The sequence below is a fragment of the Cladophialophora carrionii genome, assembly GCF_000365165.1.
Source record: "Cladophialophora carrionii CBS 160.54 unplaced genomic scaffold supercont1.1, whole genome shotgun sequence".
Classification (NCBI taxonomy): Eukaryota; Fungi; Ascomycota; class Eurotiomycetes; order Chaetothyriales; family Herpotrichiellaceae; genus Cladophialophora; species Cladophialophora carrionii.
In genome coordinates, this window is record NW_008481816.1 from 2587183 (window position 1) to 2602085 (window position 14903).

At 54.6% G+C, this 14903-nt stretch overlaps 5 protein-coding genes across 5 annotated transcripts; 2 read left to right on the top strand and 3 right to left on the bottom strand.

Moving 5' to 3' along the window:
* Positions 1–358: 358 nt before the first annotated feature.
* Positions 359–1822, bottom strand: G647_00907 (uncharacterized protein; the record flags this gene model as incomplete). Its single annotated transcript, XM_008724310.1, has 2 exons — positions 359–1643; positions 1692–1822. The coding sequence occupies 2 exons, from the start codon at positions 1820–1822 to the stop codon at positions 359–361; spliced, it is 1416 nt and encodes a 471-aa protein (XP_008722532.1).
* A 418-nt stretch (positions 1823–2240) lies between these two features.
* G647_00908 (uncharacterized protein) lies at positions 2241–3389 on the top strand (the record flags this gene model as incomplete). The annotated part of the gene is made up of 3 exons (XM_008724311.1): positions 2241–2619; positions 2675–2789; positions 2840–3389. 3 exons carry the CDS (start codon positions 2241–2243, stop codon positions 3387–3389), a joined length of 1044 nt encoding a protein of 347 aa, XP_008722533.1.
* Positions 3390–5879: 2490 nt separating this feature from the next.
* G647_00909 (uncharacterized protein) lies at positions 5880–7262 on the bottom strand (the record flags this gene model as incomplete). Its single annotated transcript, XM_008724312.1, has 1 exon — positions 5880–7262. The coding sequence occupies one exon, from the start codon at positions 7260–7262 to the stop codon at positions 5880–5882; it is 1383 nt and encodes a 460-aa protein (XP_008722534.1).
* Positions 7263–8387: 1125 nt separating this feature from the next.
* G647_00910 (uncharacterized protein) lies at positions 8388–10354 on the bottom strand (the record flags this gene model as incomplete). Its single annotated transcript, XM_008724313.1, has 3 exons — positions 8388–8950; positions 9034–9477; positions 9592–10354. 3 exons carry the CDS (start codon positions 10352–10354, stop codon positions 8388–8390), a joined length of 1770 nt encoding a protein of 589 aa, XP_008722535.1.
* Positions 10355–11588: 1234 nt separating this feature from the next.
* Positions 11589–13425, top strand: G647_00911 (uncharacterized protein; the record flags this gene model as incomplete). The annotated part of the gene is made up of 4 exons (XM_008724314.1): positions 11589–11591; positions 11636–11679; positions 11744–11784; positions 11834–13425. 4 exons carry the CDS (start codon positions 11589–11591, stop codon positions 13423–13425), a joined length of 1680 nt encoding a protein of 559 aa, XP_008722536.1.
* Positions 13426–14903: the final 1478 nt, after the last annotated feature.

Here is a 14903-nt window from a genome sequence, read left to right on the forward strand (position 1 = left end):
GGGAGAGATCAATAACGAGAATGAGAATGAGACGAAAGAATGAGAATCAGTGCAAAATCCTAGGTAGGTGACAGGTGCTTCGATACTTGAAGCATGGATGAGAGGGTTACTGTATCTTCTACTGTAGGTGAGCAGTAGTACATATCCAGGGCTCCTGCCAAGCATGGTCGGTTGATGTGCTCTCCTTGTGTTTTGCACTTGACCTTCTCCCAGGTACTGTACTGCTTTTCATCCAAGGTCAATGACTTCTGAGATTGGGTATCTACGCTTGTAGTATGGTTGCGCGTCAATATCAATGTAAATGTCAATATCATGATCAAGGCCAAGAGCAAGATCTGCCACTGGGCAAGAGGAGGGTCTATTCCGAATCATCGTCGACTATGCGTCGCTGCTTCCTAGGCGCTGGTCTCCTCACCTCAGTGTCGTCTTCGGCCTCTGCGTCGTCATCTTCGTCATTTCGTGAGCGTTTGGGTGTCCTTTCCCGATCCCGTGCTCCGCCCCTTGTGCGATTCTCCACGACCGTCTGCCGCCCTTCGATTTCCAGGTCGTCGTTATCAGGATCATCTTCCTCTTCTGCTTCGGGTTCCTCTGCGCCGTCGTCCTCGTAGACCTCGGGCTCTTCATCGCTGTCGGCCACGAAGTCGTCTTCGCGGTCGTATTCGTCTTCTCGTCCGCGGCGACGGTATGCCTCGTCGTCTTCGTCTTCGTCGGAGAGAATATCTCCTCGTCGGTTTGACTTGCGTCGTGGGTGTTTCGCCTTGACGCCGCGCGCAGTGGGCATGTCGTCTTCCAGGCCTCCGATCGTGAGACCCGCTGATCGTCCGAGACCAGAACGTCCGAGGACCTTGTCCCGGCGCGTGAATTGTCTCTCCGCAGCGGCCTCTCTCTTACGTGCAGACCGGGCAACATCCTTCTCGGCTTGCTCTGCCTTCTTTCTCGCGAGCTCAGGATCGACTTTCACGGACTTGAAGGATGAGGGGACGTCGTTGAGCTCTGCCTTGGCGGCAATGGATTGGCGCAGCTTGAGTTCTGCGGCGTCGGCTATGTCGCCTGTTGGTTGGATCTTCATGCTCGCGTCGAAAGGAGCCACGATCTGGAGGTCCATGCCTATCGTCTGGTGGGGTGCTCCTAGGTAGTTGTTTGATTCTCTGGCTGGGTCGTAGTGTTCTTGGTGGGTGGTCTTTCTGGGCCATCCCGGACGCATGGCGGTTGTGGAGATGCGATAGTGCTCGGTGGGTTTGGATGCGATCTGCAGGGTGAAGCTGCCATCTGACCAGCGGATTATGCGGCCATTGGATTGTATGTTATCGGGATTTTGAGGGTCTCGCCGCCAGAAAAGCGAGGTGTTTGCAGTAGAGAAGGCGGAAAATTTGGCATCGCTGCCGTCATGGGGTTTCGTGGGTGGCTCATAGGTCGCGTAGTCGAAGTTTCTATGTTTGATGCCGAGAAATTCGGGGATATTGACAAGGAAGAGCTCGTCACCTTCAGGGGGTTTGATCCGCGCGACGTCCACGTCGAGGAGCTTGAGTTGTTTCTGTTCTTCGTAGATCGCCTCTTCGTCTTCGACTGTGGCCGCAACGCGGTCGTTTCGACCTTCATCGTCGCCCGAGTCCAGCTCCGTGTCGTCTAATCTTCTCTGGAGGCTGCCAAAGTTAGCTGAGGGCTCAACAGCCGTGGAGAGTATGCCGTACTTATCCTGCGCCTCGTCCTCATCGTCTCCGAAGAGGTCTCCACCGTCGTCTGAGGCTCCCTCCCCATTAAGATCTGGAACACTGTCCTCTTCCAGGGAAGGATTCACCGCGGACTCGACTTCGGCCGACATGTTGAGCACCAAGGGTTCCGTGAAAGGGGCGCAGAATGATCTTGTGGTGTCCCATGCGCAAAAGGCGATACTTAAGATTTGGAGAAGTAGCAGATGTCAATGCCAAATAGCGTTAGCGTCATCCGGCTAAGTTGCGATATAGGGAGAATCAATGCATACTCCTCCCTCACCGTCGACAAGATGAAACTGAGACTCCTTTCTCACAACAATCACCACGTCGACGACCAGCAACTGTGCTGTGACTAATTGTGTGAACTGCGCGACCCTCTGTGGTCAGTCTCGGCGTCATGGCGACGTTTTTTCAAAGCGTGTACGTTCCCCTCGCAGTCTTCAACTTCTCCGACATCTCAGTCTGCTTTCACTTGTGCCACCAACTCATTCCGTCTTCGCACTGTCTCTCTCTCACGAGCACGCAAAGATGCCCAACAGATTCAGATTCAAGATCCCCCTTAGATCCCTCAGACGACCCATCTCCCCTACTAAGCGTGCTGCTGTGGCTGACCCAGATCCCAGTCGCCAGGGTTTCACCCGCGCCAACACAAAGTCCAATCAGAACCTCAAGGCTCAGTACAACAATGGGCAGGCCCCGTCACCAGTCTCTCAGCAGGCTCCTCCTCTTCCTCATATGACAAACTCTCCCTCCATCCCCTCCACCTTCAGCGAGCAGAACACCTACGTGGAGCAACCTAAGAAGTTCTTGGATGAGAGATACGCAAAGTGCTCAGTCAAGGGTAACTTCCTCACTTTGGCGGCACAACCGAAGAATGTCGAACTCGGTGAATGGCTGGCACATCAATGTGAGTTCAACCAGGTTACATACGTATCTGGTGACCGAAGACTGATCCGAGCCAGTGGTCGAGATGAACCGACTCCTCACCGGCATGATCCAGGTTATTCAAGAGGTTGACACCAATGTTGGGCTCTCTCTCTGCAATGAGCAGCAATGTCCCACCATGTCGGCTGGACGGTGCGCCACCCTGTTTCCAAGAGATTTACCCCTAGCTGACACCTGTGTAGCCTGACTTACACCTGGCTCGAGAACGGACGCCCAGCTAAGATCCCTGCGCCCCAGTACATCGTCCGAGTTCAACGCTGGATCGTGGGCAAGATTCACGACGAGAAGACCTTCCCAACCTCTCCTCCGGTCCCGATCGACCACACGTACCTCTCAGGCGACATTGGCACACCAGGTCCGGCTACTCAGGTTGGCGTGATTGCTGCACCTCCCACCAACCTCAATCAACCTTTGGCTGCGCTCTCTGGTGCTCAAGATGACTGGGTTGGCAAATCTTCGGGATTTCCTCAACACTACCATGCGGACGTCAAGGCGATTATCAAGCAGATGTTCCGATGCTATGCCCATCTCTACCACAACCACTTCACCGATCCATTCTGGCACCTCGGTCGCTCTACTGAGCTGAACAGCTGCTTCGTCCATTTCTGCACCGTCGCCATGTACTACGACCTCATCAGTAAGAAGGACATGGAACCATTGCAGGACTTGATCGACATCTTTGTGCGACAAGGCGTCATCCCCAAGGAGGCAGTTCAGCAACACGTGTCCTAGAGATAACTGTTGGTCGACAACAATCGCTTGAGATGGCCGTGACGGTAATGATGATTGTGACACGCATAGCGAGACTGGCGTTCGGCGCAGGCAACGAGACGAAGACTGCACCTGAGAGTGCTTCATGAGCTTTGAGTGAATGAGAACCGAGAATTTGCTTGGGCAAGCCCTGAGCTACCCGTGACCATGTTCTTTTCACCTGCCACGCGCTTCACAATGCTCTTTCTCTTGTACCACTAGCTCTGAAACCTTGACTGGTTGTTTCCGGTTTACTGATTGACCGCGGTAGGTGTCTCAACCGTTGACTTCTCAGGAGAGAAAGCCACGATTCGTTAGTGGGGCGTGACCTCGTCTGCAGGATGCATGACTGAACTGTTGCAGGGCTTCAACTCTTCGTTCGCTAGGGGGCCAGAGGCTGCACGGTGGACACGGGGTTTAGCGACTCCTTTTGGCGATGTGGCAGACAGAACTGTAGAAGTGGCAGGCTTGCTTGAGTAGGAATCTGCCCTTCCGCTCTCGTATCGATATCTTGTCAATCTACGTACGGAGTACCACCTCAGACCCTTCACCCTGCCCAATGGGACCACTGGCACATATGCACTCATACACCCTGCGGCTTTCCATCCCATTATAGATTGTCAGGGAAGGTGCCTACGGAACCAAGTCATCATGCTGGTCACAATACCGGACGATACGAAGAATCCCTTCTAGTAGAAATACATACACCGGCCGAACGGCTAGGTCTCTTCCGTCGAGCATTGCCTTTGATGGCTTTTCGAACATAGCGGTCATTTTGCACAAAGGAATAAGTCTCGCGGAGGCCGAGCGAGAAGTAGACTGTATGCGCAACATTCAAGAACCAACGCAGGAGATGAAGACTCTTAAGGGGGGCTTCTTTCGGGGGAAAGGTTATATTGATTGTCAGCGCGGGCGATTCCCAGACGCATACGGAGTACGCATACGCATACACTTCTTTCCTTTACCTATTTCTTATCGTCGGCGTCGTCTCCTCCTACGAGGATGACCACTCCACTGTTGATCGTCGACTTACCTTGCCTTTCGACTCGCCAGGAGTCATCAAAATCACCAGGTAGATAAGTAGCGGTAGCTAGCTGTAGGCAGGAGGCTCCTCACTCACAGCCAACTACGGTAATGTACCGAGTTTGATTCTCGTGTATGTTTCTTTGTTTGATCATCATCATCTTCTCCTATCGCTTCACTTTAAATGGCGCGCCTGATCTCCGAGACTGGGTCCGGGTCCGGGTCCAGGTCCTCGGTCCTCTCTCAAGAGAAGCAAGACTCGCAGGGATCGTGGCCTTCGCCGCAGTCTGGACAAGTCGGCCAGCCGGGCTCCTTGCCAAGAAATTCGGTGTGCATCTTCACGGGCTGTTCGAGGAAATCTCGAACTGTAGCTATGGTTGTGGTGGTGGCTGTGATGTCATGGATTGCTTGTAATGATGAAGGTGCGCTTCCTTGGCTGTGGTTTCTGTGGTTGCCGATGGAGTTGTCACCGACGGTGATGATGGTGATAATGATGATGATGATGGCCAAGTCACGGAAGACGTGTAGAGAGCACAAGCTTTATCCATCCAGTCCCTTGCGGCTGAGTGGAATGCCATTGAAGGATAGTCTGGAGCGGTTGCAAGAGCATGAATGAATGGTATGTTTGTGTTGAGTAAAGGAAAGCGTAAGGGTGGACAATGCGGATTGTTGCGGGACAGGGCACGCCTTGTTCAACTTTGAATACGACACAATCTCGACCTGCAGTGGCAAAGGGAAAAGGACTGTTCAGAAGTTTCTTTATCCAAGTGGAAATGCACCCTTGGCTACTTGCACAAAGGGTGTGATGGAGTCCGCTACCGGCGGCGCGGACTGGTACAGGTGTGGTGGTAGATCGGCAAAATGCAACACAAGGTGTCTTCACACTGGTTGCTCGGTGGAGCTGCAGAGAGCAGATGATCTGGGCCTAGGACCAAGATATACTATCCAGTGTTCTCGAATGGTCGTCGTTCATATGTCGCGTCAGACTTCGGCTCGAGGGAGCGTTGTGTCTTTTGCCGGCTCCCCTCGAGTACTGAGGACGATACGACCGCAAGCCTCTGAACCGCCGACCAACCGTGGGCAACAGGCTGGGCGGAGGTGTGCAGTTCCTGGACAATTCTGGGCAATTGATATGAGATGCTTGCTCTGCAGGTGATATTCGTACCCTGCCAGAGTACCCCTGTGCGCGGACACATTGCAGTGAATCCGTGCAGGTGGCTGCCAGCGGCATCCTTGCGCCGGGGCTGAATCGTTTAATCTGGCTTGAAATGCCCTTGGCATGGGCAACGAGTATTAGCAGACACTCACGAACACATACTTGGACCAAGGAGTGCCAGTCGATGTGCGCAGTGGTAGGTGTGGTGCGACCTGCTGGATATAGTCGACCAGGTGCAGGTTCCCAACACACTTTTGCCCCTATGTCCAGGCCATCTCGGTCACCCATGCTTTTCAGCGTAGGTATTGTCCAAAGCATTCTTCGCCTTTTAGAACGTCCACCTCGTTCTTCATCACAGCAACCATGACCTCGGCAGAGCCATCACGCAACTTCGGAAGGATACAAGTGGAGCCTTCGTCACCGGGATATCGAAACCGCGTCACGCAACCAAAGGCCTTGCCCCAGTCGTGCTCATACAGGCTGGAGCTTGTCCAGTCCGTGCCCATCGGCACGCCCGTAGAAGTGTAACTGCCTAAGAACGCCCAGTCGACCCATTCTTGATTCGTGCGAGCCATCAGGCTGCGTACCTTTTCCGGCGTCACGGCGTTGATGGTGGAGCGGATGGCACTGGCTGCTTCTTGCAGTCCGGTGGGGGATAGTATGTCTCCCAGGGCAAGTGAAGCGGAGAGTTGATAGACGGCATTGCCGATATATGAGTCGGGGATGTGGAGGTGCCGGCGTGCGTCCGAGGGCATGAATAGCTTGACTTGGGTGCTGGGAGGTATACTCTGTGCTGAGGCGGAGCGCCTGCTCCGGATGAGAATGGCACTGCGCCAGATCAGAGCGGCTATTGCGTCGTGTGTCGATATCGGGGTCGCTCGAGGCTGTTGAGCGTCGGCTTTGAGTTGTGCAACGCGAGATGCCGGAAGGTGTAGTAACACCGATACCTCAGCCGAACCAGCCGCGAAGGGATGGAATGGAGGTTGGATTGGTGCACTAGCTATGTACCCGGGGTGGTCTTCTATCCGGAAGGGAACGTCGCTTGTGATGTTGCGCATTACGCTCCGATCGAGGCCGGCGGGGGACGCCGGCGCAGCTTTTGTGGAGGTGTCTTCGTCGGAGTGGTTCTGAGTGAGATGCGTCTCTTCTGCCAGAATGCGCATCAGCTCATTGTTCCCACTGCCATCTGCGACAGAATGTGACATCGCCCATGTCAATATCGAACCGCCTTCAATGACCGTGAACTGCAATTTGCACGCGGCGAAGAGTCGATCGTTCCCGATGTCTTGAGGGACGGGCACAAGAAGATTATAAGGGAGCTTGTCGACTGGGAAGCCTTCTGTCTCAAGCTCCCCAAATGAGGGCAGAGCGTGCCGGAGGTCCTTCACGATGAGCTCCATGCCATCACCAGGAAGGATGGTACGCCAGTTCGGGTCCACGTCTTCGCCCTCCTCGAGTGTCAAGGGAGCGACAATACCACCTAGCAGCGGGCATCGTTGCACAAGTTCCCTCAAAGCAGTCTTCAAGGCGCTGAGCTGTGCATCAGGCTGAGCAGGAGACGCACAACGAAAGATAAGCAGACGTCGGCTGTAGTGGATAGGGTGTATCGCGTCAATGGCTGCCAAGTCCACGCGGAACGGGGGACCTGGGAAGACGATTCTTTCGTCGTTTACCATTTTGGCTTACATTTGACACCACGATGCATGGACACATGGGGTCGACGTCGGCGAGGCAAAGCCATGGAGGCCACATACAAAGGACCGAGAGGACTCATCGGTTCAGCGATGTTCCTATCCGAAATACCAACTAGGCTTAGCTCAATATTCGTTTTTGCTTTTTTGATACCTGGAAATTCCCACGTCCTGTCCTGCGTCCAGAGCACTAGGTCACATCTCCTGTATGTCTTGTTTGAAGACTGTGGCAGGGGTGGCTTGGTTGTGGGTGACCATCAAAGTGCGTCTTACCAAGGGCTATCACTCTAATTATGCCACTGCTATCCACATATTCGATGACCCTGCCATGGAGTGGTCTACTGTCGTGAGGGACCTTCTACTGCAAGGAAATAATGTTCAGACTGATGACTCCGATATGCTTCCCTGCCGGCATATTCATCAGTGCTGTTCAGCAACTTGTACCAGGTGATTGGCTACGGCGATCGATCCCGGTTCCGAATCGCGTGTACGGATCTCTGGTATTCTGTCTAGTATGTTCGTGGCATCTCTGTCATTGTGCGAAGTACCGGATGGGAAATCCCAACACGCACCTCTGCCACGCCTTACAGTCACGCTGTGCCCTTCCTCTGCTGTCCGATCACCTGGACGCAAGTCCGGTACACCAAGAACTGAAGCAGATACTGCACGTCACGCTCACCTCTCGGTACGACCTGATCGAGCCCAAGTGGGCTGCTTCTCGAAAATCCCTCCAAGATATCATTGCGAGCGACAACGAGGTCGCAGGGACTGCAAGGGGCACCGGCTTCAACGCCTTTGCTGGAATCGGCGAGCCGAGCAATGGCATCAAACACCACCACAGTCTCACCCTGGCCGGATGCCGAGTCAGTCCACCGAGGACGCCAACTTCATGACCTCACACTTGCCAGATGATGCTCCGATGTCCTCTGAGCTCAATGGCAGTGAAATTGGGCGTCTCCGCGGAGAAGGCTGAGAGGGCGGAGCAGTCCCGCAAGCAGGCCAATCTACACGGTACATTGGACGGCGATCGTGGGGCCGTTTGAGGTGGATGTATCATCGCCTGTAGCTGAGGTGCCAATAGCGGCATTCTGAACCACAACAAGCCTGCGGTCACTTGCTAGTGCTTCCCCTCAGGTACCCCTTCAGCAGGAAGACAATGCTGATGCAGAGTCCCATCGCCGCGAAGCCAATGCCTACGTACCACGCTCCTCTGTATCCCTTGAGCAGGTCCTCCGACGTACGACCGCCATTGTTGACATGTACCTCCACCGTCCCTGCGAAGCCCAAGCCAAGGGATATACTGTAGTTGACGATCGTGGTGACCAGGCTCGCGGCAATGCCCTGGTGCTCTTTCCGCACAGCATTGGACAGGATGATTGTCGCGGCAGGGAACGACATGTCCATTCCCCACGGGATGACAATCATGCAGACAAATGTCTGCGCCCAATAAGTTTGATGGACCGGTGCAGTTGCGATGAGAATGTGTCCGATGGTGAAGAACGCTAGGGCGAGGGCCATCACCATGGGTGGCCTGAGCTTCGACAGGGCAATGCCCGTTACGACGGACGCTATGAAGCCCGACACCGCCACGGGCGCCATGTACGCCACGGTAAGAAGAGGCGACGACTGGCGGAGCACTTGAAGGAAGTTGACGAGGTAGAGGGCCCAGATACCTAATAGACCACACCCTGTTAGCTCGAAACAACTTGGTACGTTGGGCTTGGAAGCCCTCCGAGCACAGGAGTGATTGACTCACCAAACGACGACCACCCGCATATGATGCATGCGAGCACAAACCCCACATCGACGGTGAGGGAGTCAAACGGCACAAGCGGCGCCTTCGCGACCCGGAATTCGATGTAGAAGAACAGCGGGACCAAGAGGATACCGACCAGCATGGTGATGTAGACGTATACCTTCTGCCAACCCACAATTGGAGCTTGGTTCCACGCAAAATTGAACAAGACCAGGGCTGTGATGCCGACGACCGCGCCCGGGAGGTCGAGAAGCTTGATCTTCTCGCGGAGAGAGAGAACAGGCACAGATGTCCCAACGGATTGGATCTTCGCCGCAGGGTTGGGGATGACGACCGCTGCGACGATAGCGATCGCGGCGAGCACGATGGCGAAAGAGAAGTATGCCCACGGCCACCATGTTAGGGCGAAGAGGCCGGCGAAGAGACCACCGATGATGGACCCACCTGCAGAAGAGCCGGATGCATGATTAGAGGGTTAATCTAGTATGTATTTTGCTTCGCAGGAAAGGGTGTACGATTCGATAGCAGGTGCTAGGGGAAGCAAGGGAGGGAACTGACCTGGCGCGCATGCTCCGAATAACGCAAACACCATATCCTTCCTGGGACTGCCGTTCGCGTAGCTTGCGCCCAGCAGCGCGACGCCGTTGGGCAATAGGATCGCCGGCCCGATGCCCTGCAAGACGCGCGCAAACACGAACAGCACGTGGTCCGCGTAGATGGCCAGGCCGGCCACGAGGGACCAGATCGAGAACCAGGCGTACCCGATCAGCAGCATGCGTTTGTACCCGAACATGTCGCCTAGTCGGCCGCTGACGAGGATGAAGGTCCCGACCGTGAGACTGTAGCCGGCGACTAGCCAGCTTAGTTCACCGGCGTTGCTGAGGTGGAAGCTGCGTCCGATGTCGTGGAGGATGAATAGCGCCTGGCCGAAGCCAACTTGCGTGGTGAATTGCGCGGTGCAGATGATGCCGACAAAGAGGATCTCATGGCCCAGCGAGAGCGACTCGGCCAGCGGGGCTGAGATCTGGCGCGAGACGGCATTCTGGGTGGTCGATTCTTTGTCGAGAGCGTCGTCCATGTGGTGGGGAACGGGCACATTTTGCGCGTGTGTTTGGCTTTGTGTTTCTAGATCCAAGGGCTCCAGACTGGACGGCTGTCGTGGGCTTCCGTAGCTCTCATCTTCTTTCTCGAGAGGTTTCCCTTGCGAAATGTTGACGTGTGGCTTATCCATGGCAGAATTAGCATCGGTGGCGGGTTCAGAGCCAGGGCGAGATCTGGTGACTGGTGCTTGATGTTGCGAGTCCTCATCTTCGGCCGCCATGTGATGTATGTCTGCGGCTGTTCCGTGCGAGTGAGTAACGTGGTTGAGATGTACACGAATCTCGTCCAAGGCCGCAAAGGGAGAAGGTTAAGCCCCAGCTTAAGAGGACGTGATGTGGTTGATGTCCAGCATGCCATCACGGAGCCAGCGGCGTTCTCTTAAGCGACATCTGAAGGACTGTGGGGCGTTCCCGCCGCCTCTACAATCACACGGAGAGATAACTAGTACGTGCTCGTACGAGCATATCTGCCTGGCTGTGGCAGGCTGCGAGCACGTTAGCGATCAACCGCATGATTCGAGCACGATTGACGAGCGTGGAATTTCAGGGGTCCGATTCTTTGTACGAACTTGGAAGCCTTGATGGATGTGGAGTCGCCCGTCGCCTCGCTCCCCAGCTACTTCATTTGGACAATATCCTGTCTGACCAGAGTGTTGGTGTTGGTTTGCAGCCGAGAAAGCTCGTCAGACGTGCATTCGGCTTCTCACACGAGCCGCCGCGTGGAGCCGGGATCCCCTAACACCGTCGTTCAGAGAGGTCGCTAATTGCCATTGCCATCTGCGAGGGGGGAATCTCGTAATCACAAGTATGTCGCGGTGTCCTTCCGCTGTATGACTCGTCGCCGAGGGTGTCACTTGGATATTAGCGGCCTAGTGGTGGGGATCGATGTTCCGCACCTCTACTGTGAATTGCAGATTGTCTGTGTACTGTAGTCGTTCCCGTAGTGTGAACGGACACTTAAATTGCGGAGTGACCAGTTTCAGATAAAAGAAGTTTGGTGGATGGCGTACAAGATGGGAAATTCTAAAGCCAGCGCGAGGAAATGGCAAGGCTAACATTCAGGTTGCGACTCGAGACTTTTGCAGCGATATTTGAAATGGGCAACTACTTCCAGCTCCGCAACTTGACTAGGACGCTACTCAATGCAACATATTAATTCTATTTCCAAGTTCACATTCATTGCCCGAATTTGTCTTGGTGAAGGCGACATGCACTGTAAGTGAGCGAGAAGTGAGCTGGTGCAGACACGCATCGGACGACGGAAGGCACGAATGACGTCAGTCTATTCGATCACCGCGTCGTGTGTCTTCGATCCTGAAATCTGACAACGTACTCCGTACCGAAGAGAAATTTACTCTGGTCGACAGTATCATCGACAGTATCCCGGTGCTAGGAAGAGTGATACCGCGAACTGCTCTCAGAATGACACAATAGCCTTTCTTGTGACTCGAAGCGATGGTATGTCGAACACCGCAGCACCATACCGTGGCTAACATCAGAAGGCTTCACTTTTACGACAGATCGTCGCCGGACCGCGAGCGCGACAGTGAGTCTGATGGGCTTTCTGTCCTTACTTTGCCCGCAATACTAAATGCTGACGAGGTCCGTAGTCCAGAAGCAGGGTTGGACCTGTGCTACGTGACGGACGACGGTATGCAAGCTACAAGACCAGGCTCGAGAGATGTGCTAAAGTCTGGCAGTTGTCGTTACTTCCGGCCCGAGTTCAGTATGGCCGAAGAAAGCCTACCGAAATCCCCTGAGCCAGCTCGTTGGCTTCCTCGATCGGAAGCACGGCGAAGATTGGTCCATATTCGAGTTTCGAGCAGAAGGCACTGGGTATCCTGATTCGGAGGTTTACAACAGGATACACCACTTCCCGTGGCCGGACCACCACCCTCCTCCCTTCGCAATAATCCCAAATCTTATGGCTTCCATGCGCAATTGGATCCAGCGCGCAGAAGAGAAAGCTGGCGAAGAGGGTGGTGACAATAAGAGGCGAGTGGCCGTTGTACACTGCAAAGCCGGCAAGGGCAGGAGTGGCACAGCGGCCTGCTCATACTTGATCAGCGAGGAAGGATGGAAGAAAGAAGACGCCCTACAACGATTCACCACGAGACGAATGCGCCCCGGGTTTGGCCTCGGCGTGAGTATTCCAAGTCAGCTGCGTTGGGTTGATTATGTGGATCGATGGGCAAACAGGATGGGCAAACGTTATGTCGAGAGGCCTGTAGAGGTCGTTGAAGTCCATGTTTGGGGTCTGAGGGACGGTGTCAAGGTGTCTGTGGAAGGGTTTGTCGACAACGGACGGCGCATCCGCGCATTCCATACATTCACTCGGCAGGAAAAGACCGTCGTGGAAGACAGCAACAGATCAGCAAATCCAGCCTCAGAGGCTAAAAAGCACGACCAAATACTAACCAGTCCAACGAACGGCACCCCACAGTCATCTTCGATGAGCTTAGGCTCTAGCGCGGAGCCTTCTTCTCAGTCCGTGATCCTCAAACCGTCTCAGCCACTGATACTCCCAACCAGCGATATTAATATTGACTTCGAACGACGAAACAAAGCGGGGTACACGGGCCTCACAATGGTCACTGCCATTGCTCACGTATGGTTTAATGCATATTTCGAAGGCGGCCACGAAGGTCATGATTCCGGCATTTTTGAAATCGAGTGGGAAGCCATGGACGGTATCAAGGGTAGCTCCAGAAAGGGCACGAAAGCACTGGATCGCCTCAAGGTCGTCTGGAAATACGCCAAACAAGAAGGTGAAGGTGGACCCGTTGAAAGGATCATAACACAGCCCGAGAAGGGAGAGCCGGTACCAGAGGAGCAGCCCGCGGATTGGCGAGGCGTTGACGATACTGAGGTCCGGCCAGCGGACGGCGTTGATAGTGGCCGGAAGGGAGCCGCTGCCCTGACAATGGGGGCCATGATCAATCAAGGGGCGACTACACTGGGCAAAGAACTTGGGCTTAGGAAATCCCAGCCTGAAAGTGCAGATGTGAGCCGTGCTTCGAGTGTGAAGGACGAGTCTACCTCGGGACAAGTCAGCAGTGACGCTCAGCGGGTGGAACATGCTGAAGACGAGGGAGTCAAGCCATTTGTGCCGGAAGATGAAGCGACCGACTCTCGTGGTGCTACCAACCCAGAAGTTGAAGGTAGGCAAGACACAAAAACCGGTCACAGGATGGAGGCGGGTTTGGCCAAAGCCGCTCTCGTCATCTCCAAGATGAAGCCGCCAAGGGACAAGGCTGACAAGGAGGGAGAGGGCCAGAAGGACGACGCATGAGCTTACGATTATAGAGAATTGATACCCTCAGAGTTGCTTGACCCTCGGCGGACTACAGAAGACAGCTATGTGGTTGACATTGTCGGTTTGGTTTCCCATTCGCACTTCGGTCGCATATGTTGCACCAATGCCTCGTCGCGCCTGTTGGTCCCTCGTCGTCTTCCACTCGCCACGGTTGTGCCCATGCCCCGGAGATCTGTTGGCTTATGAACAGCGTTTTGGCAAACAAGTCGTGTCGCTGCACATTTGAATGGTCTGTCGTGACCACTTCAGCACCAACACAAAGCACAACAAGCGGCCATCTTCATAGCGACCACGTATCTTCTTATGCACCGCGACCTAGATCAAGCCAACAAGCACCAAAGACCGTGGACACATCTAGAATGAGCACGACTATTACCAAGGACAAAGAGACAGAAAACAGTCTGGAGATAGCGACGAACTGTGAGCAGCAGTTCGAACCATCGAGCCTGCCGCCTCCATACGTCAATCCTATACCAATACCTGCCAGGCGACCAACAGCCTCAGCGAGGCATGACGATTTCAGCCGCCACCCGCGGAGCGGAGGCGAGCCGGCAGGGGATGACAATGACGAACTGGGCCGTGGAGAGGAGAAGGAAGATGATGCCGGCGACAATCACGATAGCCGTGCGTTTAATACTAAAGACTCGACTCAGGACCCTGGTGACAATGAGCGGGAATACGTGGGGGTATTCAGGATGGACAAGTAGGCGGCAGTTGTGCGAAAAGTAGAGAAGACATCGACATGGCCATAGGAGGAGTGTGAGATAACAGCAATTGGGGGCGTCAGTTCGAAGTTTACCTGGTACCGTACTGGAGCCCATACTACCTACCTCGTACAGTACGTACAGGAAAGCGATGGCTATGCGGAGTAGGATAGCGGGAAATAGCTTTTGGACAGACGCCGGGTGGTAGGCGTCCGAAGGAAGACGGCCTTCTCCAGTACCAGCAAGTCAGGCACAAATGCCCGGAATGCGCTTCGTGCCGCGCCTAAGTTAGTTCTTCGGAGCGCTGTCGAATACTCAGCCCTGGATGCCTGCAGAAGATATTCACTCTTTCGCATCTGGCCGATGACTGACCCGTCGATGGAGAAAGATGGCAACACGCTTGAAGTTGCGCAGGCACCACCAGGCACCACAAGGCTCGATCAGCGATCAGCGAGGGAAAGGTCTAAGTGATCGGTGAGTGAAAGTTAAGTGACGGGCGGCGAATAGGTGGGTGATGGTGGGTGATAGGTGGGTGACAGGTGGTTCCCCCGTGGCAGATCAGACCACGCTGATGACGTCAGCCGCTGTCTTCAGCTGCAGCTGCAGCTTTGACCGAAAGCAGAATTGTGAGCCATTCGTGAATTCGGGCTGAGCTCAGGCTGCACCTCTGTTCGGGCTGGGCAAAAAAAAGGAAAACCAGCGACCGGCAAGGAGGCTGGCCATCCATCTCACTTTCCACTGTCGATTTCT